General features: G+C 37.5%; 1 protein-coding gene across 4 annotated transcripts in view; it reads left to right on the top strand.

Moving 5' to 3' along the window:
• LOC141556281 (deubiquitinase DESI2-like) overlaps nt 1–24401 on the top strand; it is an 89243-nt gene that overhangs the window by 24978 nt on the left and 39864 nt on the right. Inside the window, exons 1-2 of one of the 4 annotated variants that reach the window (XM_074290162.1) lie at nt 19793–23763; nt 24297–24395. The exons of 2 other annotated variants lie outside the window; for them this stretch is intronic. In XM_074290162.1, the coding sequence (XP_074146263.1) occupies nt 24369–24395 (27 nt within the window). In that variant the 5' untranslated portion in view covers nt 19793–23763; nt 24297–24368. One more of the 4 variants, XM_074290161.1, reaches the window with a different exon arrangement.

Below are 24401 nucleotides of genomic sequence, written 5' to 3'. Positions count from 1 at the left end.
AACCTTTGGTAAGTACCAAAGTAGGTGGCCAAACCAAAAGATCATTGTGCTTCTGGAATTTCAAGCTCCTCAAAGCAGTCACTTGCTGTGAAGGTCCGGTCATTTCTAAGTTATCCTTCCAGACTGCCATCTCAACTCTGTCTCCCAGCCTAGACTCTCCTTCCAGACCACTGTCTAAACTCAATCTCCCAGTCAGACTAATTCCTTGCCCTACTACCCTCCTCTTTTATCCTCGCAGAGAATGGGCTAGTGAGAACTCAGGGGCCTATAGGAAACACTTCAACCAATGAACTTGCTCCCTCTAAAGGTGCAAACTCCTTTAAACATATAAACTCTATCTCAGAAGTCCAAAAGTGCAAAACTCCTTTCAAATGTGTAAACTCCTTTTCAGAAATCTAAAGGTGTAAACTCCTAAAGGTGTGAACTCTGAGCTAGAGAATTGTTTAGACAACCCGAGTTATCACCTTGTAATCCTAACATCTCTCCCTTTCTTTTGAAACATGACCTTGAAACATAAATCCATCAATATGGGAGGTATTACACATAATTACACAAATTACATAAACACATAGTAACATAACAGATGCTAGAAGTGATGTAACAAATAACATGATCATAAATTGAGAATTTATAAATGTCCATAAGTCCATTATCCATTAGTCTCATCTTGTGTTAGGAAATCCAATGATTCCTGCTGGTTTTAAAGTTCTTTAACAGTCTTCTTATTAGCCATGCTCTTTCAGTGTCAGATGTTTCTTAAATTTTCTCCTTTGTTTTGAGGTCTTTCTCTTTTTCTGTCTCTCTCTGATGGACAAGGTGAATACGGCTCATTGGCACCCATCTGATTCCTTCTCCATCTGAAGAAATACAAGCAAACCCTTTCCCCCAAGCAATTAACCTATCTGGTCCCTTCCATTCACCACTTTCTGGGTCTCTCCACATCACCTGGGGATTATCTAAGGACAGTGGAGCTGCTCACACTGGACACTGCCCTTCTGGTGGGTTATAAAACCTGTCTGCTGGAGCCAGTGCATCTTTGTCAAAAATTAAAAAATTAATGATATAGAGAACTAAATTTAGAAATTCTCTAGGGTTACCTGTGGTTCCCCCTTTCTTTTGTTTTTGGAGGAGTGTCTTAATGTCTCTGTTTTTTCTCTCTACTATTGCCTGACCTTGCAGATTAAAAGGTATGCCAGTGGTGTGTAAAATCTTATACTGTGCATAAAAGTGTGCAAAATGTTTAGAAGTATATGCAGGTCCAAATAAGTGGTTTTCCAGCCTCTATTCAAAGACTTAAACAATGAATATCTTATCTCTTGAGGAAACCCATTCCCCTTGGAAGCATCTCTAATTGTTAGTATGTTTTTCTCATCCCTCCTTCCTGTGATATCGTTTTCTAGATCACCTTATGTCTTCTCCAAACTAAACATTTCTCTTTCCTCCAGCTGATTCTTATATGACTTCCTGTTTACCCTCTTTAATATATAGTTTACCTTATATCTAGTCTCCCTGAAACATGGTGCCCAGAGACCAAAAGAACATTTTCTCAGTCAGGTGGTCCTGTCCATATTAGTGCATCCTGAGATCTTATGTGCTTTCTTGACTCCGACATAACCCTATTGACTCTTTTTGTGCTTGTAGCTCCCTCAAAGCTCCAGGTTTTTTGTGCATTCACTTTTGTCTAGTAGGAGGACCAAGAGGAGTGAAATGGAAAGGTAGCAGAACTCAGCATAATAGGAAATAGAAAAAGGCAGTGACACATTTTAGATGGCCAACTATTGGAGAGATGATATTTTCCCAGTTATTGGGTCTTTTGTTTTTCATTTAGCTTTTTCCTTTTTTATGATGCATTAAATTTTTGGATCAGATACATTTTGCTGTTCGGACAGATTTCATCATTTGCCGTTGCATTATCAGAAGTAAGCCCACTAGACCATGCATTCAAGGTAATTTCATTTTATCTAGGAAGTATAATTGAAGAATTGCATTTTCACTGTTAGGAGATCTCTGAAAGCAGCTTCTAGCATGAACCTTGGTCAACTGGAGACAATCCTACTTAATAGTATCTTTGATAGCATTCCTTTAGAACTCTGGTGTCAAATTCTAGGGGAAAAGAAGTCTGGAATTAAATTAGTTTCTGAAGAAATAGGACTATAGCTATATAGAAGAGGATTTTCTTCCTCTCAGAATTGATGTTGATCTTGTAACATCAGCTTTTCCTACTTTTTTTTTTAGCTAGTATATGTATTGAAAAAGATGAATTTTTTACTTTGCTTTAAAAGCCCCACATTAGGTGCCAAAATGTGAAGATCTGGTCATCTCTAAGTTATCCTTCCAGACTGCCATCTCAACTCTGTCTCCCAGCCTAGACTCTCCTTCCAGACCACCGGCTAAACTCAATCTCCCAGTCAGACTAACTCCTTGCCCTACTGCCCTCCTCTTTTATCCTAGCAGTTATCACCTTGTAATCCTAACATCTTGCCATAATACTTTTGGAAAATATTTACTTGTCTATTACTAAGCCTTAGTTGATCACCCTTTGTCCAGGGTTGCCTATTAGGAGTTGGATGATCTCAGATAGTCCTTCTAATGAGATGGGTAGGCCATAGGAGTCTCTATTATTAAATGAAAATGGTACTTTTAAAGATTGCAGTTTCCCAGGACCTTTGGTGTTAGTGCTTAATACACATATCTTGTAACTCAGCCAGAGTTTAGGGTCTCCAGTACCAGCCCCCTACCTCCTCTTCTAGCTATCAAGGATCCTGCCTTTGAGAACCTGTCTTGCAATTGTTCTTTTGTTTGGTTCACTAATAACAAAGCTTGTTCCAAGAGAAGTATACACAAATGCCTTTGGTGGCTATTAACCCATCAACTTGGATACCTTGAATGATACAGATATTGGCAAGTCCTTTCATAAGATTTAGCAGAAGAACTAAATTTAGCAGAAGAACTAATGGCTAACTAGTGAGAGCTAAGATCTTCATCTAGACTGGTTAACATGGAGCTAGGCGAATGACCCAGTGGGAACAGCACTGGGAATATCAAAGGCTCTCTGCTATAGAGTCAAGACCAATAAAAGAATTTTGCTGATACCTTATATTACATACAAATTGTTTGTAAGCCATGTCAATCACCATCAGAATTATTATGTACCTCTGCTGGATTAAACAACCAGACTGATACCCTTAACTCTCTATGTCTTGAGGTTAATATTCAAACTTCATCAAGATACAGTTTTTTTTCCCTTGTGAGGCTGTTAATTAGCTATTTTGTATTTCCACCTACATTGAGCACAGTCTAATCAAACAACAAGCAAGATTTCCCTTCTGATTTTCTCTCTGTCTCTGCCTTTGTATCTGTCTGTGTCTATGTCTGTCTATCTGTCTCTTTTGTTCTCCCTCTCCCTCTTCCCTTCCTTTCTCTCTGTCTCTCTTCTCCTCCAACTTGTGCCTGTTCTTTTCCAGCCCATTCCTCCTGCTGCTGCCACAACCATAATCATTCCAATAGGTGATTCCAGCCAGTACTCCCATGTTTTCAAGGATATTTGGATTTCCATGAGATCAGTACTAAAAAAGGAAAACAGAAGAGAGGCAAAGGGCAAGTAAAGACCCTAGTACCCTGTATGTGGAAATCTTGTCACCATGGAAAAAATAGTTCTATCTTATCTTTTGCTAAAGTCACATTTTGTCACCTGAGAAGCTGCAGTCAAAGAGAACCATTACCTGAAATCCTCTTATTTTATCAGATGCAATACTTTACTCCCTTTCATCTGTTCCAGGTTGTGGAGACACAACCAAAGGAACCACTACAGCTCAATAACCTCATTCCAAAGTACCAAAAAATCTTTTCATCCCTGGGCCATCAAGTAACCTGAAGTAGCCAGGAAATTCATCATCACCACCTGCCCAAGCAAGTGAATAGCCTTGTTGTAAAAGTTCCTAAAAGTTTCTAAGGAAGCTCTGGGTGGATTTCTCTCATTAAGGCCTCTCTAGAGCCTTTCAGCCTTACTACAAATATTTTACTTGAAATAAAATGGTAATAATTTTGTGTCTCAGTGAAAATAAGGTAAAGTCCTCACAGAGGCCCCAAAGAAGAAGGGAAAGACCCTTAGCACAGGGCACTAAATGGACAAAATTTTGTATCCTATCCCCTACTATCAAGGGGTTCCCTGGAAAGGAGAGATCATGGCTGAGAGGCCAGAGATTATTGAGGTGAAGTTGATATAGGATAAAACTTAGCAGAGACTGTTACACTAGGTCAGATTATATACAGGAGGGCACCAACCTTCCAGAATATTTCATTTCCTTACTACATATGACCTTAACCTATAATGAGGAGCTGTGGATGTGCTGAATTACCATCTGGTCTGTACTTCTGATATTCATTTAACTATGAACTTCTCACAAATTTCTTTTTGTTAATTGTTAGATAGTTTTTGAGAATCTCATGTAATTTACAATCCTGAACCTCAACTGCTAAACCTTACTGTTTTTGAGTAAAATCTCATGTAATAAAATATAATTTCCTAGAGGAGAAGTGATGAGGTGGGATTCCTGAGGATGGTGGAAAAATGGAGTCCATTTATTACAGATCTTTTCCCCTGCTAAACCTTACTGCACACATGGGACCACATAAACAACTTGCTATTATATGTAGATTGCCTCCTGGTATCATTCTTTGCCAGCTGGTATTACTCTTCCACCTGGTATCACTCTGCTTCAATCACAACACAGGTTGTTACTGCCCCCTGACTTCTCAGGAAGGCTGAGAGCCTTTAGGGGAGCTGGGGAGCTGAACTAGACATTGTTAGCAGGTTTCCTCTGGGCTGAAGGGTCTTCTACTTCACCTAGAGTTCCCCCACTGATTGTGACCCTCTACATTCATCCATACAGTATAAATAACTGTAATATTTAATTCCCACATGTTGCTCAAATGACAAATGTTCCTTGTCTTATCCAGGGATGTGATCTCATTGAGAGTTTTGGCAAATCTCTCTCTCTCTCTGTCTCTCTCTCTGTCTCTCTCTCTGTCTCCCTCTCTGTCTCTCTCTCTGTCTCTCTCTCTCTCTCTCTCTCTCTCTCTCTCTCTCTCTCTCTCTCTCTCTGTCTCTCTGTCTCTGTCTCTCTGTCTCTCTCTCTCTCTCTCTGTCTCTCTCTCTGTCTCTCTCTCTCTCTCTGTGTCTCTCTCTCTGTCTCTCTCTGTCTCTCTCTCCTCTGTCTGTCTGTCTGTCTGTCTCTCTCTGTCTCTCTGTCTCTCTCTCTCTTCCTCTCTGTCTCTGTCTCTGTCTCTGTCTCTCTCTCTCTCTCTGTCTCTCTCTCTCTCTCTCTCTCTGTCTCTCTGTCTCTCTGTCTCTATCTCTCTCTCTGTGTCTCTGTCTCTCTCTCTCTCTGTCTCTCTCTGTGTCTCTCTCTCTCTCTCTCTCTCTCTCTCTCTCTCTCTCTCTCTCTCTCTCTCTCTCTCTTTCACACACACACACACACGTAATCTAAACTAGTTACTAGTTAGCAATTAATTGATCAGTCAATAGGCATGTATCAAATACCTATGTCCTAGTCACTATCCTAGGGGCTAAGCACACAAAGACAAAAATTAAACAGTCCCTGACATGGAGTTTTTTCGGCAACCAGGGATTCTAAGAGGCAAAAGGAAGGAGGTAGTACATTCCAGATGTAGGGAATAGCTTGGGATTTCAAGTATGAGGAGTATCAAGAAAGCTAGTTTGTCTGAATCATAGATTACATGATGGTGAATAATATAACTCTTGTAGGCTAGAGCAAAGTTGTGAAGGGAAAAAGAAGAAGGAGAAGGAAAGGAAAGGAAATTGGGTTCAGAGAAGAACAAAATGTAGCAATGATTGACATTTGGAGAAACAGGTCAGGATGGACAGAGTATTTCAAATCATCTTAATTTAATGACAGAGTGGTATTTATTCATGAGTTGATAATGGTAACAGACCTCTGGACCATTTTATGAAAAGCTGGCAAACATTTAGTATTAGGTCAGTAGAGCTTAACCATCTGTCCATTGCTATTGTATAATTTACTGCCCCCAGCAAGGCAGTAAATCTGGAAGGCTTGGTTCAATTAATAATTGCAACAGAAACTAAATATAATTTAATGATACAATTTAATTCCTGCAGTCTGCAACTATAGAATTCTGATCTTGTTTCTCCCTGCACCTCAGGTCTAATATTGCTACTTTTGCCAGGAATATTTGTATTTTGATAAGGGAAAAAAGGAATGAAACTGTGATTCATTCATATAGTATAAATGACTGTAATATTTAACCAGTGTTAGTAGTGTGGGGAAGGAGAGGAATTTTGGGGCATCCTTTCCATCTACCCCAACTTCTCATAAGGAATTCCTGGGTTCTATTATAATTTTCAGCTCATGAATTCTAACCTTCCATTTCATTAAGACAAATAAATAGTTGTATTCTTTCCAACCTGTTTCCCCCCTCTCTAACTGATGTCAATCATTGGCACATTTTGTTTCATTTAAAAGAGGTACTTGGATGGCCCAATGAGTATTGTGATCTGGGACTTTAAATTCTGCCTCAGTCATTTAACAGTGTGATCAAAGGATATTATTTTTACTTAGTTATTTTCAGTCACATCCGACTCTTACTGATCTTATTTGGGGTTTTCTTCACAAAAATATTGGAGAGGTTTGCCACATTTTCTTCTCTAGTTCACTTTACTGATTTTAAATCTGGCCTTAGACACTTACTAGCTTAATCCTGTTTGCCTCAGTTTTCTCATCTGTAAAATGAGCTGGAGAAGGAAATAGCAGATTATTCTACTATCTTTGCCAAGAAAACTCCAAAAGGGGCCGTGAAGTCAGTCATGAAGGAATCCATTGAACACCAACTGCTATAAAAGGATGGGGGCCAAGAGTTAGCAAGTGGGGGAAAAGCCATCTGAAGAAGCACTCACTCAGGCTATACTTAAGAAGAGGATATGGTAGCTTTCTATTTTAACTAATTCTTCTTGCTAGTCAGGTGCTGACTCTTAAGATAGGCTTTTATCTCTAAAACAAACTCTAAACAAACTTGCTGTAATGATTTTGGGTCATTCACTTAATCTCTTAATGCTCCATATACTGAATCTCTAAGACTGTAAGTCAAGTAAGACTTAGATGGAAGTCTATATAGTTAGTCTGTCAGTTATGTAAGACTACATTGTGTTGCCCTGCTTTGAAGAAATGAATTTCTATAGTAAGGGTCCATTATACTGCCTAAATTATTGTTCTAGATCAGTCTAGATTAGTTGAATGCTGTTTTGTTGTTTCTATTTTGTTGCAAGACTGAAAAAAAAAAGTTCTCAATGTTCTTGAAATTAAGTGTTCTCAATTATGGAAAACACCACAGTTTCTCCAAAATTGGGGAGAATCCTAATTATGTCCTATCTAAGTTCAATTAATTAAGCTCCAATTATGCTCTGTCCTAAAGGATCTGACCCTTTTTTCCCCTAACCCCAAATCTTCAAACCCTGACAGTACTATTGAATCAATTAGCAATTATAAAATGCTTACTATGGGTCAGGAATTAGATTATTGAAATATAAAAAAGCTAAAATTACCCTTATATTTGCAATACTATGTACCAGTCACTCTGCTAACCACTTTACATTTATTATTTCATCTGATTCTAATAACTCTGGGAAGTAGTTCTATTATTCTATTATTCTCCCCATTTTGCAGATGAGGAAACTTGAAGCCTATGGTCACATAGCAAGTAAGTGTTGGAGGCTGGATTTGAATTCAAGTCTTTCTACTCCAGGTCCAGCACTCCATCTACTGTATCACTCACCTGTCTACATATAATGTAGATGCATAGTAACTTTATGCAGAGCTGCAGAAGATAGCATTTGAGCTATATCATTACGGAAGGAAGCCAAGAATTCTAAGAGGAGAAAAAAAGCATTCCAAGTATAGGAGACAGCCATTATCAAAGGATTGAAATGGGGGTCAGATAAATATTATGTATGAGAAACAGCAAGGAGGCCAGTATAACTCATTCAGAGAATGTATAGGGGAGAATATAAAAAGACTGAAAAGGTGGCAGGGTTATAACCTGTCATTGACTCAGTTAGCCTTCCTCAAGGTATTACTTTCATTAGATTGTAAATTTCTTGAGGGCAGGGACTGTGTTTTAATTCTCAAGGATTAGAACAGTGCTTGGGATATATATTATTGTTCAGTTGTTTTCAGTCATGTTTGACTATTTGTAACTCCATTCAGAGGTTTCTTGGCAAAGATACTGGAGTGGTTTGTCATTTCTTACAGTCCCCAAATTTATAGAACCAGCACTCTATTCTATTTTTTGTGTTGTCCAACTCTTCATAACTCTATTTAGTGTTTTCTTAGTAAAGACATTGGAGTAGTTTGTCATTTCCTTCTCCAGCTCATTTTACAGATGAGGAAACGGAGGCAGACAGGGTTAAATTACTTACTCAGGATCACAAAGCTAATAAGTATCTAAGGTCAGATTTGAATTCAGGAAGATGAGTCCTCGACTTCAAGTTTGCCACTATCCTGCTACATATAGTTGACTTTTGGCACATAGTAGGTGCTTAATACATGTTTACTGATTGAATATTTTATTGATATGCCAAACAAACAAAGCAATTTTTTTTCTCCTTAAAAGGCACTGAAATCTTCTTCCCTACTTAATTGGTGCAGAGGACTAATGCTTAACCATTGATGTAACTTTCTTGTGGTCTAAGCAGAAAAAAAAAATCGGCGTATGGGAAGTCAGGACCACCTTCCCTCAGGCCTGATCACCACACAATCATGATAAATGTAGAAGCTGCACCTTAGTGAATCAATATCTTTGCTATATATCTTTTCCACTCTAGAGCTAATTAACCTTCCTCTTGGTAACTGTCATATAGTCTACAAGTGTTTTATTTCATTTCAGTTCTGAATCTAAATCATCAGACTGACTTGAGATAGGCCAACTTACAAGGAGAACATACCTCATAAGATTAGTCTTCCTTGTACCTGAACCAGACCCACATATCCAGTTTCTGCCACTCCATTACTGTTTATTATTGTACTTCAATAAAAAAGACTAGCAACTTCCTTCACCAACATTGTCAGGCAACAAACAAGCACTTATTAAACACCTACTATGTACGTACAAAGCACTATTAAAAAAACAAAACATCGAAGGAGTAGCTAAATGGTCCAGTGGACAGAGCACCAGCCCTGGCATCAGGAGGACCTGAGTTCAAATGTGATCCCAGACATTAACACTTTCTAGCAGTGTGATCCTGACAAGTCACTTAACCCCAATTACCTCGAGGGAGAGGGAAAAAACCCAAACAAAACAAAACAAAACAAAAAAACCCACTGAAGATACAAAGAAAACAAACACTCTGTCCTTGCCTTCAGGAAGCTTGCATTTCAATGGGAGAGTCAATTTAGAAACCCTTAGTGTCCAGTCTATTTGAGTTGTATCTAGAAGAATTTACCAGGTTCTAAAGAACTTTAAATGAGGGGGAAAAAAAAGCAAAAGCCTTTTTGATCCTGGAGGTAATGGAGAGCTCTGCTGGAGTTTATTGAGTGTGTATGTGGAGCATGATGTAATCAGATCTATGCTTTAGAGAAATCCCTTTGTCAGCCCAGTGGAGGAAGTATTGAAGTGGAGAGGAGACCAATTAGAAGGTTACATCAATACTTCAGGACCAGGGATAGCAGATATATTGGGATATACAAGAGATATTGTGAAGATTGAAGCAACAGTATTTGGCAACTGATTGGATATATAAAGGAAATAAGGAGTTAAGGATGACACTTGGGATTTTGAATGTAGGCAATAGGAGGTACACTTACCACAGGAAAGTTTAGAAACTAGGTATAGTTTAGAAATATTTCAGACAAGATGAGGCTGTGGAAATCCAATTTAAAATGTCTGATAGGCAGTTGAGGTTGTGGGATTGGAACACAGGAAAGAGAGTAGGGCTGGGAATCATCTATGTTGTCTCCTGGCTTGATGCTTAAGAGTGAATTAGATTTATAATCTCTTTCTTCTTTTCCCCAGACTGGCATATCTGTTGGTTATTTCTCATAACTGCTAGTGAATTCCTTTGGATCTATGAGAGAGCTGGAACTGGGGGGATGGATTCTTTTGATCTCTGGCTTTTAGTACCTCTCTAGCTTTCCTCCAGCATTCAGTATTTCCTCGGTCTGCTTCCAGCTGAATATAAAAACAGGAAATAGATAGACATCCCTGCTAAGTGACAGAAAAATATTGACCAAACTGTTTCAAATGTCACTTTTCATCTCCCTTCCCTCCCCAAATCAGAATTGCATTTGATATCCTGCAAGCTCCCACCTATTTTTAAATGTTTAATTTTGTCAATTCATTTCCAATAGAATCAGAGTGGAGAAGAGACCAATTAGGTTACATCAATAGTTCAGGACCAGGGATAGCACATATACTGGGATATATATACAAGAGATATTGTGAAGATTGAAGCAATAAGATACTTGTACATAGTTTTAAAGCCTTGCTGATAATTTCTTACTTTTCATGGTAAGAAAATGAAGCAGATTTTATTTTTGGTTGAGGATAGTAGAACAGAAAGAGGCAGCTGGATGGCTCAGTGGATGGAGTGCTAGGTCTGAAAGATCTCAGTTCAAATGTGGCCACAGACACTTATTAGCTGTTTGTTCCTGGCAAGTTACTTAACCCCATTTACTTCAGTTTCCTCATCTGTAAAATGATCTGGAGAGGGAAATGGCAAACTACTCCAGTATCTTTGCTAAGAAAACCCCAAATAACGTCATAAAGACTTGGACAACAATTTAACAACAAAAAGTAAACAGAATACTACTTCTATGAAATAAGGGACTGTATTCTTCTGCAAAGTTGATAGGGTAGGCTTCCACATTTTGGATTCTTTTTTGAAGGGCCAGTACACTTTCCTGGGTTTATTTTGTTTCTTAGAACACCTAGTACAATTTTTGATATTTGTTTTTGCCTCTACAGCATTTACTTCTGTCCCTATGTGTATTTATGTACTTTTAAATGTATTCAGTTTTCATGCATTAAGCAGGGACAAATTTTTGTTACACCTGTGGGATGCTTGTGACACTTGAGGCTCTGCAGTAATGCAAGTATGCTATGTTCCTTGGGCTTATAGAAGGACAGCTTGTTACTATATTTATTATCCAAAGGGGGAGTGCAATACACTATGGGAGTGGGGTACACCATGTGGCAACATATTTTGTTCTCAATTCAACTAAGAGGTTGCCTTGGTCTTGTGACTGTATGAAATCGACATTTTATTTTATTTTATTTTATTTTTTGAGGCTGGGGTTAAGTGACTTGCCCAGGGTCACACAGCTAGGAAGTGTTAAGTGTCTGAGATCATATTTGAACTCGGGTCCTCCTGAATTCAGGGCTGGTGCTCTATCCGCTGCGCCACCTAGCTGCCCCTTGAAATCGACATTTAAAAAAGCTATAGACTTGTGATGGAGAGAGCCATCTGCTTCCAGAAAGTGGTCTGTGGGGATTGAATCTGGATCACAACATAGTATTTTTTACCTTTGTTGTTGTTGTTTGCTTGTGTTTTACTTTCTTTCTCTTTTTTTCCCCGTTTTTGATCTGATTTTTCTTGTGCAGCATGATAATTGTGGAAATATATATAGAAAAATTGCAAATATTTATCATATATTGAATAACTTCCTGTCTTGGGGAAGAGGTAAAAGAAAAGAAGGGGAAAAAAACATAGATTTTTGCAAGGGTGAATGTTGAAAACTATCTTTGCATATATTTTGAAAATAAAAAAGCTATTATTAAAGAAATCTATTCCCATTAAACGAAATATGATATTTGGCTTTCTAATGCTCAGACTACTCTCCTCAAGGAACTCACAGAAGAACAGGCTAAGTTCAAGGTTAGGCTAGGAGATAATAAAATATTGCTCAGAATTATTTTTTAAAGTAGAAAAATCTATGATTTCCTCTACTGTACATAAGGACTCTCCTTTCTCAGTTCAAACAATTTTCTACATTTATAGAACACAATTGTTCAACTTATTGCACTCACTGTTGAAGCATATAGTACTAAGGCCTCAGCTACATTATGAAATATTAAGAAATGGCATCTTTGATAATGTCTTAGTTTGAAGTTGAAATAATCAAAGATTTAATCAATCTTTCTTAATTTATCAATTCAAGGAAGGAGATCTTGATTCCCTAAAACTAAGACTCACTTTTTTTTTCATGATAAACAAACTGAGGAAATTTTTTCTTGTTTAATCCAATTAAAAGGGGTGTTTTTCTTTGTTCTTTGTTCATGCTCATCAAATTAGAGGGGAGTAATGAAAAAGAGAGTGAATGATTGGTTTTTAGCAAGATGTTTCTCTTTGGGGACATTGAAACTCACATTACCATTGTTTGATCTAATAAAACCAAAGACCCCAGAGCTAAATTAGGTAGTTTTGCTTTATCTTGTCTTGGAATTTATCTTTACTTTCACGATTACTACAAAATATAATTGGAAATTGGGGTGAGGAAACTGTACATCTGAACCTCTTTCCTAACAGAAAATTTCATGTATATGAGTATTTTTTAAAAACAAACTTTAGCTAAAATATAAAGTACAGTTTTATCTTTTTCAAGTAATTGAAACTAATTTTTGTAGCCTGTTGCTACAAAAAACGTGGAGCCATAGATGCCATCTGAGATAGTGAATGGTGCTTCATAGTATTCTATAGCCTGAATACTGGTGAAATATAAGCCCAGGGCAATAGTGATAGAGAGGGTTTGAATTATTTGTTTTCGGTTTCCTTCTATAAGGCTATGATGGGCTCATGTGATAGAAACACCAGAAGCGAAGAGAATAGCTGTATTTAGTAGTGGTACTTCTAAAGGGTTCAGTGGATTATTAGTTACTTAAATTGATTAATTAAATCTAATTAATTGACCAGGAGAAAAACGGAAAAAAGCTCTTGCTTGGAACATTTGTCCAATTATCTTCCCAAACTCTGCCTAGGCTCAAAGTTCAAGGAAAAGAGAAGGGAGGGGTATGTTTGTCTAGAACTCAGCTCTGAGTCTAGAGAAAACAAGACTACACATGAGAAAGGAAGAAAGTTTTTCTTTGGTAAGGTTAAGATCTTACCAAGCAATGGGATTTTCAAAAACTGATGGTTCCCAAAAACTATTGGTCTAGTCTTTCCTCCTTGCACTGATTCCTTCTCTGTCCCTGTTTGGGTCAAGTTCATTAGGTGTGGGAGAGAGAAGCTCAGTGAAGGATCTGATAGGCAGGTTCCTGTCTCTCATCTCATTAGATAATAAGCTCCTTAAGGGCAAGGACTATCTTTTGGATCTTTTAGTATCCCCAGAATTTAGGATAATGCCTGGTACATAGTAGGCACTTAGTAAAAATTGATTGATGATTGTGAAGTTTGATAGTTTCAATGTCATACTTTCTCTTTTCCCCAAGGGGCTTTCTAGGCCTCTTTTTTTTAGAAGAGGGAAGGAAGAAGGGAAAGGATAAAGGATTCTAATCAGACTTGAAAAGAGAGCGGTCATAGCAAAAAGCTTCAGCTTTCTATCTAAGAGCTTAGCCAGGTCAGATTTTTATTGAATGGTTCTAGTGACAATCGAGAAAATGATGGAGTCATTTTGTGGCTTGTATGGGCAAAGGACCAGGACCCTGCTTGGCAGATCTCCATAAAACAGACAGGGCATAATATCATGTTGGCAAGCTAATAGGTAATTTCCAGAGATATCAGGCCACTGACCACAGCGGTCTATATGAAGAAGCAACTGATTTTGAGGTTTGATTTCAACTTAGCTAAGTAGGTCCATAGACAGTGGATACCATCCATCCTTTCCAGGGTTTCCACAGTCTTAGAGGAACCCAGTCTCATGACAGAGGCATCAGAGCAGGACCAAGCTGAGTAGCCCACGTAATACTCTCTCTGGGATAATCATTCCCCTCCCCACCCAGAGGGATTTATTGAAATATTAAAGTAAGAGGAGGTGCAAAACACCTTCTCCATAAACCTGAACAAATCTCCCACAAATGCACACAATGTATATACTAATAGAGAGGACCACACATAGGGAGCACACAGGACCAATGTAACAAAGACTTGACATTGCACATCCCATGACCTTTTTAAAAATTTTATGACACCCTCTCATTGGTTTCAAGGTTCAGTAATTCTACTGGGTTTGCCATTCTATTTGGCTCATTGAGTCTGCTTCTTTCCACAGCTCCCCAAGGCACATAAGACAAAAAGTGGAGAGAGCAATTCTTTCTAAAAATCTGAGTTCTTCTTCAAGGTGTAGCTGACTTTCTTTTCAATTGCTGGGGATGACTCCTTGGAGAATTTATGTAATTTTTTGGGGGGGAGGGCAAGGGAGTCAGGGTTAAGTGACATGCACAGGGTCATATAATTAGTAAGTGTCAAATGTGTGAGGCTGGATTTGAACTCAGGTTCTTCTGACTCCAGTGCCACTCACTGCTCTATTCATTGCACCACTTAGCTGCCCCAAGAATATATGTTAAAAACAAAACAAAATAACCACCCCACCCCCAAATCCAAATCCCATTGAGACATCTTTATTAACAAAACTAAATCCAAAACCAATATTCATGGATAGCATCCCCTTTTTTTTCAAGTGTCCTCTGAGAGGATAAAAGTAGACTTTTCATTCCTGAATGTGCAAGGCTGTTGGCTTATGGAAAATTATGTCAAAGTTAAGTTGAGTTTAATACAATAGGTCAATTTCATAATGACATGCTTGCCTGGGCACTGGACAATGAGCAATGCTCTAGAGCTTTCCCAATCACCAATGGAGTGAAACAAGGCTGTGTGATTGCTCCCATGGTTTTCAGCATGATGTTTTCAGCTATGTTGTCAAATGCCTTTAATGAAGACAAACATGGCATCAAAGTCAACTACCACACTGATGGTAAATTCTTCAAGTTGAAAAGGTTCAAGCCAAGTTAGTACATTTTTTGTTTGCAGATGATTGTATACTCAAGGTGGCTTTTGAAGCTGAGATGCAACAAAGTGTGGATCAGTTCTCTGCTGTTTGTGCTAATTTTGATCCAACAATTAATAAGAAAACAGGTCCTCCATCAATCAGCATCACACTATCATATGTGGAACCATGAGTTACAGCAAATGAAGAAGCTTTGAAATACTGTGGATAAGTTCACTTAACTTGGCAGTATACTTTCCAGGGAATTAAATTTGATAATGAGATTGACACACACACATTGTCAGAGCTAGCTCAGTGTTTGAGAGATTCTGAAAGAAAGTGTGGGAGAAGAAAAGTATTAGTCTGGCTACCAAATTGAAGGTCTACAGAGCTGTTGTGCTGATCTCATTTTTTGTATGCCTATGAAATCTGGAAAGTATATCAGTGCCATGCCAGGAAACTGAATCACTTTCATTTGAAAGATTTTGAAGATCACCTGGCAGGATAACATATCTGACAATGAGATCTGTTTTTGAACTAAATTGCCAAGTATTCAAACTCTATTGCAGAGAGTTTAACACCATTGTTTGGTCACACTGTTGGAATGACTAATGTATGCTTGCCAAAAAGACTATTTTATGGAGAATTCACATGCGGCAAATGCTCACATGGTGTTCAGAAAAGAGAATACAAGGACATTCTCAAGATTTCTCTTAAGAACTTTAAAATTGATTGTATGACATGGAAGATCCTGGAACACAACTACTCAGCATGGTCAACCCTCATCAGAGAAGGTGTGTGCTCTATGAGCAAAGCAGAATTGAATAAGCCCAGAAGAAATGTGAGATGCTTAAAATTAAAGAATCCACTCCATATGTTTATAGGAACTATCGTGTCTGACCAGTGGCAGAGCATTCCAAGCTCTTATTGGTCTGATCAGCCACAGTCGAATACATTAACTTGACTCTAACGTAATGATGTCTTTGAGAAAAAAAAGGCAACAACTAACCAAACAAGGAGCAAGGACAGGTGTCTTGGTTCTACTTCCTTCTGTACCTCAAAGTTTTATGTGAACATTAGAGATGGCTAGATCTTTCCATATCTAGGCAATGTCCTGAGTGACCAACAAAGTTGCACAGATCGCACTGTTAACCTTCACCATCATCCCACTAATGATTTGACCTTTGCCACTTAGTTCCTTTGCCAGAACCATGAGCAAAGGTATCATTGAAGAAACAAAACTATGGCTGACACCAAGCATATTTTTCCCCTCAGCAACCTAAGTACCAAGGCTGATGACCTCTCTTGCTTCTTACTTTTCCTTTCCCTTGTGGGTGAAGTGCCATTTTCATTCATCCACTTAAACATACAGAAGAACTTTTTTATGGCTCCTAAATGAGAAAAGGTGGATACTTCTCTCTACTTTCTTTACAAGTTGAGAATTGGTCACTCCTAGATGCTAACACTTTTCTGTCTATGAATAGAACAGAGTGTAAATAACTTAAGGTCTTACACCTTTTATCTGCAAATCTGATCACTCAAAAGTTTAAAGAGACATTGTCATAATTATCTTCCCCTTCTAGTCCATAATCAAGTCTGGGAAGACTCCATTGAATAGGGTCCCCCAGTTAATTCCTTCCCTTCTTCATCTGCCTTCAGTTTAAATAAAGTTTAACTATATAAATTAAGATATTTAGATGATTTATATTAAGATGAAAAATTCCTGAAAAAACTGATGAGATCTATTTATACCTTGTTATTGTTCATTCATGTCTGACTCTTTGTGACTCATTAGGGGTTTTTTGGAAAAGATACTGGAATGATTTGGCATTTCCTTCCCCTGCTTATTTTACAGATGAAGAAATTGAGGCAAACAAGTGAAGTGCCCTGTCTGGAATCTCATAGCTAGTTTCTGAGATCACATTTGAACTCAAAAAGCTAAGTCTTTCTACCTCCAGGCCCAGCACTCTATCCACTGCACCAACTAGCTGCCTAAAAAGGATCAAATAGTGTTTTATTTTTTGTCTAAGCATCTCCAAGACCCAGAAGAGTGTCTGAAACTTGATTGAGTTTTTTGACCATACAGTGACCTGCCTTTTGTGGCAATTAACTTTTATTTTTTTTCTGGACTATTCAATATAATTTATATGTAGGGATTAGCATGATGTAGTAGGACAGCAGTGGACTTGTGGGACACTGGACACTAGTTATGCTACTATAGGCAGACCATTTAATCTCTTCTTATTAATAACAATATCTATCATTAATATAGCACCCACTATGTGCCAGTCACTGTGATGTGTTTGAGATTCAACACCAAATAATGAGATGGTTGTAACCACCAAACATTGGGTTTTGATCGTTGAAGAATTCCCAATGGCCATTCATTCTGCCAAAAGGTAGGTTTATTTAGGAGAAGAGATTACAGACAAAATGAAGAGATATAATAGACATCAGGAATGGTAAATATGAAATAGATTTGGGAGAGCAATAGGGTTACCAAGGAAAGGAGTTTAGAAGAATCATTAAAGGAATATGTCATGAGGTGAGAGTATTCCATTGACTGGCAGGTTAGATTCCTAGAGGCATTTAGCACCCTAAAAGAGTTACTTAGCTATAAGAAGGAGAGATAATATAAGGTAAGAAGGGAAAATAAGGTTCAGTTGTGTATGATGCTTCATGGCCCCATTTAGTGTTTTCTTCCTTCTTCAGCTCATTTTACATATGAGGAAACTGAGGCAACCAGGGTTAAGTGACTTCCCCAGGGTCATATAGCTAGTAACTATCTGAGGCCAGATTTTAACTCAGGAAGATGAGTCCCGGCACTCTAGGCCCAGTATGTTATCCGCTGTGCCATCTAGCTGTTCAGGCAATATAAAATACAGAAGAGTAAATGAACTTCTACATTTAGGAACAAGATAGAGTCAGCTAAACCAAGGAAACAACAATCTCAGTAGAGAAGCCCATTTCTTGTAGTATTTCAGGGAATATGAGTGCTGGGAGGCAAGAGTTTTATGGGAGAAATGTCTCCTTTTTAAGTTCATATGGTGGATAACTGTTGCCTAATACATGTATTTACTCCAATACAGAAGAAATTATATGTTATAATGAGAACTAGGTGGTAGGAGCCCCACCCCTGGAGTACAGCCCCTAAGGAAACAAACTTCATCAAATAATTATAATTATTTATATTGTAAATATAAATATTATAATTATCAAATAATTATTAAACACAATACATTAAATCAACATTTAGAGAATTCACAAATAGGCTAATCGAGGAAAAGGATTTACATGTCACCAAGGAATCAGGGAAAACTGAGCTTCTTCCTCTGGTTTCTTCTCAAAAGAATGTTTAAGACTTAAAATGAGTTTCCATATCCCATGGGGACAGGTTTTCATCAGGTAAGGTTAATATTAAGATAGAATTTTAATTAACTAAAATTTACAGGATGAATAGGCCTGATTCCAAATAATTAAAAGGAAATTTTAAAAAATTCCCATAACAGGGAGCATTTTTCTGAGGTTGATTTTCATCATGTGCCTATGGTTCTGGGGATTCCTGTTAGCTATTCCTAGATTTGTGCCTTCTCTCTCACTCCATCTAGTAAACTGCATTGATATGCTATATACAGTGTCACACAGAGGTCTCAGTCAATGAAGCATACATGTCTCCAGGCAGATAGACAGAGGCTATCTTTCAGGGAACCACTAACCCACTTGGAATGAAGAAGACACAGAAAAAAATGGTGTTAACTTTATTGTCCCAGAGTCTCTGTTTCATCATTGCTTTAGCTTGAGAGAACTGTGGACAGCTCAGATTTGTTCCAGATCCTTCCTCTTGCTTGTGAAAATACAACCAACACCACTGATTCATAAATCTGTTTTTGTGGCACAGTAGATAAAATGTTGGGCCTGGAGACAGGAAGTAATCTTGAATTCAAATCAGGCCTTGGACACTTACTAGCTGTGTGACCTGGGCAAATCACTTAATCCTATTTGCCTCAGTTTCCCCATCTGTAAAATGAGCTGGAGAAGGAAGTGGCTAACCACTTCAGTAACTTTGCTAAGAAAATGCCAAGTGGAATCACATAGAGTTGGACACTACTGAAATTGTTTAGTCAAACAATAAAATCAGAGATATTCTGCCTTTCCTAGGAGCATTTACGTGTCCAAGACAATCTACTCTACATTCATGATTAGTATCTCAGACTTTAATGCAATACTGGAAATTCATAGAGAAGCAAGGCAGGGGAGAAAACCATAGCAAGATTAGGAGAAAAGAGACCTCGACTTTTAGAGACTCTAATGATAGAGAACATATATCTATCATGGAAAAAGGCATGCCAAAGGGAGGATCTATATAATAAATATAACCATCCGCTCAGATTTCCAAGTGGACCAGCTCTTTTATGGCCTGTCCTGTAATTGCTATCTGGGAGAGAAACAGAAAAAAAGCCTTCCTAGCTGTGTTGGTCCAGAAAGATGCTGCCTTATGCACAACTCTCACCTTTTTTTTTTTTTTTTTTGACTTGTTCAACATGATTCTGGCTGAAATTTTAAAACTAATGAGTGGGTGGTGGCACTTAGAAGGAAAAGCAATGATTCCTAGGAACTAGTGGGACTCTATTAAGAACAAGTCCTCAATAAAAATAATTGCCTGGAGCAAGCTAATAGGCATTTCTATGCATCACAGAGAGCAGCTAAATGGCACATTGGATTTAGTGCTAGACCTGAGTCAGGACTAAACAACAACAAGAGATTATAGAGTTTTTGGGCAACAAATTAAAGACATTAATTAGTGGTTGATTTTTTTTTTTTTTTTTAAATCACTACTGTTGATTGAAGATAGGGACTTAAGAAGAAAAACTTGGCTATAAAAAGTAAACATCTACTTAAGAAGCTCTGTAGAATGGGATTTGCATTTTTTTGACCAGCCTCTTGGTTAAGGAATGAATGAATCTAATAAAGGCTGAGAAGAATGTCTTTTTTTGGAGACTAGTAGGCAGTTGTTCAATTGTTTCAGTCGTGCCCAAATCTCTGTGACCTCATTTTGGGGTTTCTTTGGCAAAAATGCTAGACTGCAGATTTAAAAATTACTATAATTGAAAGGCACTTTTAGAGATCTTTTAGTATAGATTCTGTAGCTACAGATGAGGCAAGTGAAGTCCCAGAGAGAGTCAAAAGGTCTGTAAGTTTAAAATAAAGGGAGAGAAAAGGAAGTTTTAACATGCACAGGGAATGTTGTTATGTCAAACAAAACAATTGTTATGTCAAATAAAGAGTAGTTGAGATCAGTTGAGAGGTCCAGTTATGTATAAGATGCAATATCTAAGACAAGAGGGCATAACATCCATAATCTCAGATGTCTTTACAGAAATATGTAGGATTTGTTTAATAATTGCAAATAAATATGTAAAGACAGAAAGAAAAATTCAATTTGATGGGATATACTAGGGGTGTGCTGTTCAGTGTTTAACAACTTGGTTTCAGAAAAAAAATGTACACAGAAAAATTTTAAGCTTAATCAGAATTACCACTTTCTCTATCACTTTCTTAAGTTTGGGTAATCAACAAAACAACAAATCAAGCTTGATTTGTATCATTTACCAATATTTGAGATGTAAATACTTACTTTGAAAATTTAACAATTAATTCTACTAAGCTGGTTAAAGCTGGCTCTAGCACACCCTTACATGTAATTCAAGATTGGAATATATCAGGGTGAAAGTATTCCCTACTTAAGAAAAATAGGTTACATAAAAGAGTTATATGAATGGTTATAAATAAAAGGATAAGAAGAATAGCAGGATAATTAAGTGATGCCACAGTAGATAGAGAACTGGACTTGGAATGGAGAAGACTCATTTTCCTGAGTTAAATTTGGCCTTATAGACTTACTAGCTGTGTGACCCTGGGCAGATCACTTAACCCTCTTTGCCTCATTTTCCTTACCTGTAAAATGAACTGGAGAAGGAAACAGCAAAACATGCTAATATCTCTGCCAGGAAAACCCCAAATGAGAACACAAAGAGTTAGAGGTGACTGAGCAAGAACAAAAAGAAGAAAAATATTATGTATTGGGAAAATCCTGTGAAAAGATTCATAGCTGTCTCTGCTTAGATGAAAATTTATGTGAAAAAGAACTGAGGGTTTTAATGCAGTGAAAACTTAATATGATTTAACTTAGCAGTTATACAAACTAAGATGGCAAACTAATATATTCTTAGGTTGCTTAAAAGGGTCTGACTGGACTCTTTTGATAGAATCCTAATGTCTAAGATAAGATAAATAATGGTCCAATGGACCTTTATCAGAATATACCTGGAATATTATATTCAGCTTTAAGTGCTGTTTTTTTTTTAGGAAAAACAATTGAAAAACTAAAAGGTGAGTGGATGACATCAGCCAAGATGTAAGAAAATTAGAAACTCATCTAGAGGAGAATCAACTGAAGAAAATTTAGCCTGCAACAAGAGAAAGTTGGGAAGAGGGCACGGAAACTAGTCTTCAAGTATTTGAAGGGCTATAATGCTGTTTTTGATTCCAGCATCAAAGCAAAAGGAAAAGTGTTTTAACCTGGTCAAAGAGGGGACAGCTACATCCAAACCCACTATCTCCCAACGCCTGTTTCATTTGGACAAAATTGTACAAAAATGGAATGAGCAATCTTGGAAGATAGTGGGTTTCATCATTAAGGACGTTTAACTGGAAATTATATCACTATTCCTTAAACATGTATTAAAGGTTGGATTATACAAGAGAAAAGAAAGAAAAGAAGTATTTATTAAGGACCTCCTATAAACAAGCATTGCGCTAAGTGTTTTACCAATATTATATCATTAGATATGCCCTTTGAGGTCCCTTCTAACTCTGGAATTTTGATTCTGTTATATTTTTACATTATTGATATTTACATTAATGTAGAGACCTATAGATGTTGATTTGTTATAAGGAAGGTCATATGATTAAGTAGTTAGTAGGATAGCAAGCACTCAGAAAGAGAATGGTGAAAAATGATTTTAGTTATCATTTAGTATGCGTGCCCTCCATGGACTCATGAGGAAACTGAGAATCAGAGAAATGAAGTGACAGGCTAAAGATTATATAGTAAGTTAGAAATAGAACAAGAATTAAGACTGGTCTTCTTACTCTAAGACTTCAGGACTTTTCCTTTTTTAAGAGGCTCAAAATTCCTAGACTCTTGTTCTTTCTTAAACAAAACAAAACAAAAACCCCAGGTTTATTGATACTTTTTTGATTTTCATATTAAGTCATCCCAGGATGCCATCTTTTTCTCCATTAGTCCCTTCTTTGTGATAAAATAGAGGTAGATTTGTCCTGGGAAAATTCAGATCACCTACTACCACCCCCTACTAAGAGGACAGGGACAGCCTCATTTAGTGGTCATTGTAGTCAGAAAAGTTGAGTCTTTAAAACTGGCTAATCTGGAATTTCTTTTTCTATTGCGTCCAGAAAATGAAAATCACAGTTCACTCACAATACAGGGTCCCTCCATACTAGGAGATCTGGTATATCATCTTACATAAGAAAAGTAGTTAAAGAAAACAAACTGATAAAAGAAAGCGATATCAATTTGATATTGTATACAACTTTCCATCTTTGCTCTAGTAGCTGAAAAGAATGTTTCCTCCTCTCACCTTCTGCTCCAATATCTATCATTGTAATCGATATGAATTCTAGTGTTCTTTTCATTTACATTTTAATAATCACATTGTTCTTCAGATTCTGCTTTCTTTCCTCTGCATCTTGCTCATACCAGGCTCAAGAGATGTCTTCAATTCCTCATATTTGCTTCTTATAGTACATTGGTATTCCATTTCATTTATATCCCACAACTTATTCAACTATTCCCCTATCTACTGGAAACTTCTTTGTTCCCCTTTCCTGCTTCTAATGCCATATGCTGTAGGATAGGTGATTTTTTTTTCTGCTGTGTATCTGATTGTCCCCCTCCCCTTTTCTCTTTTCCTCCCTACTCTCTGCCTTTTAATGCTCATTGATATCCCAAATCCTCCCAGCAGACTGAGGGCCCAGCTGTCTCATTTGAGTCACATTTCCTTCCTTGGGGGCAACTGTTCTATTCTTTCTTTGTTGAGCTACTGATGTATTTGGGCGCTTGGACTAAGCCCCACTGCATTTTCTAACCTTTTATATTGACATGAACCATGTCTTAGTACCCGGGAAGCAATAATTTACATGATGGGCAGCCCAACTCAGGGTGTTTGAACTGCTTTTGTATTTGGTGAAGTTAAAAGCTCTTTAGAAAATCAAATTGAAGCTGACAGAGAGCCAGCTGCTGGGTCTGGAGAAAACTCTTTGCTAATGGAAGGAATGGGGGCCAGGGTTAACCATTTCATCTATGGTCAGAAGCCAGTAAAAACTTGAAAATAAAAGGAAGGAGCAGGTGTGGTTCCCCAGAAAGCTTCTTTAATGGCAAATCAGAGATAAAACCCATTCAAAGAATGCTTAATAAAATGAAAAGGGAGTGGGGAGAGGAGGAGGAAGATTACAATATTCTATTGCAGTCCTAGCTTCTCCTACCTTCCTAGGAATGAAATCCTTTAGGGTTCATGACAGATGGTGGGAAAATGAGTTATAAAAAGAGCACTCTGTATGCTTATAAGTGCTTGTTCTTTTTCTTCCCAAAGTAGCTCAAAACCAATTTTCATGTCATTCATCTTTTTCTCTCTTTCTCTTTCTCTTTCATTCTTATGGTCCCTGTTTCTTCCCTGTGTGGGTTAGGATGTGCTCTGGCCCAGTGAACACATATTTATGGAGCCTCTGAGATAAGGTATCTTTCATATTATTCTTTATTCTGCCACATTTGTCTGGATCCATGACAGAAGTTTCTTGGTCTAATTTTAACTAGCATTTACTGAAGAATAATTCCAGAAAAGGTAAGTTACTTACTGTCTGCAGATGGATATGTAAATGTTTAGTGCCTTCGTTTTGGGACCAATTGCTCTAAAATCAGACAGTTATTTGTGACACCACAATTAAATTGGCATGATAATATGTTGTTCTGATGATTTCTTTTTCAGAACCACCTTTAAAATATTACAGGACTTCGTATAATAATAACTGACATTTATGTTAAGCTTTAAAGTTTGTCAGGTACTTTACATATGTTAGGAGGAAAAGATTTGATTTTTTTCTTTCTTCTCTCTTCCCTTCTTCCTCTTCCCAGCTTAGTTGATAGTCATAAAGTATACTCACAGATGAGGCTTTAATGTGTTAACTTTTACTGCTTCACAAAGTCTGAATTCCAACTGAATTAGAAGGAAGAAACATCATTGGCTGAATAGTTGGCCACTTTCCTTCTAGGACTTTAAAGAGCTAAGCCCTGAAGTCCAAGTTTGACAATAGAAAGAGTTTGGAAAATTCAGATGACTCCAGATGGTCCAAATGAGAGTCAACAGCCAGGTAAGA

The sequence above is a fragment of the Sminthopsis crassicaudata genome, chromosome 2 (assembly GCF_048593235.1).
Source record: "Sminthopsis crassicaudata isolate SCR6 chromosome 2, ASM4859323v1, whole genome shotgun sequence".
NCBI classification, from domain to species: Eukaryota; Metazoa; Chordata; class Mammalia; order Dasyuromorphia; family Dasyuridae; genus Sminthopsis; species Sminthopsis crassicaudata.
This window is presented reverse-complemented; position numbering and strand designations above follow the sequence as displayed.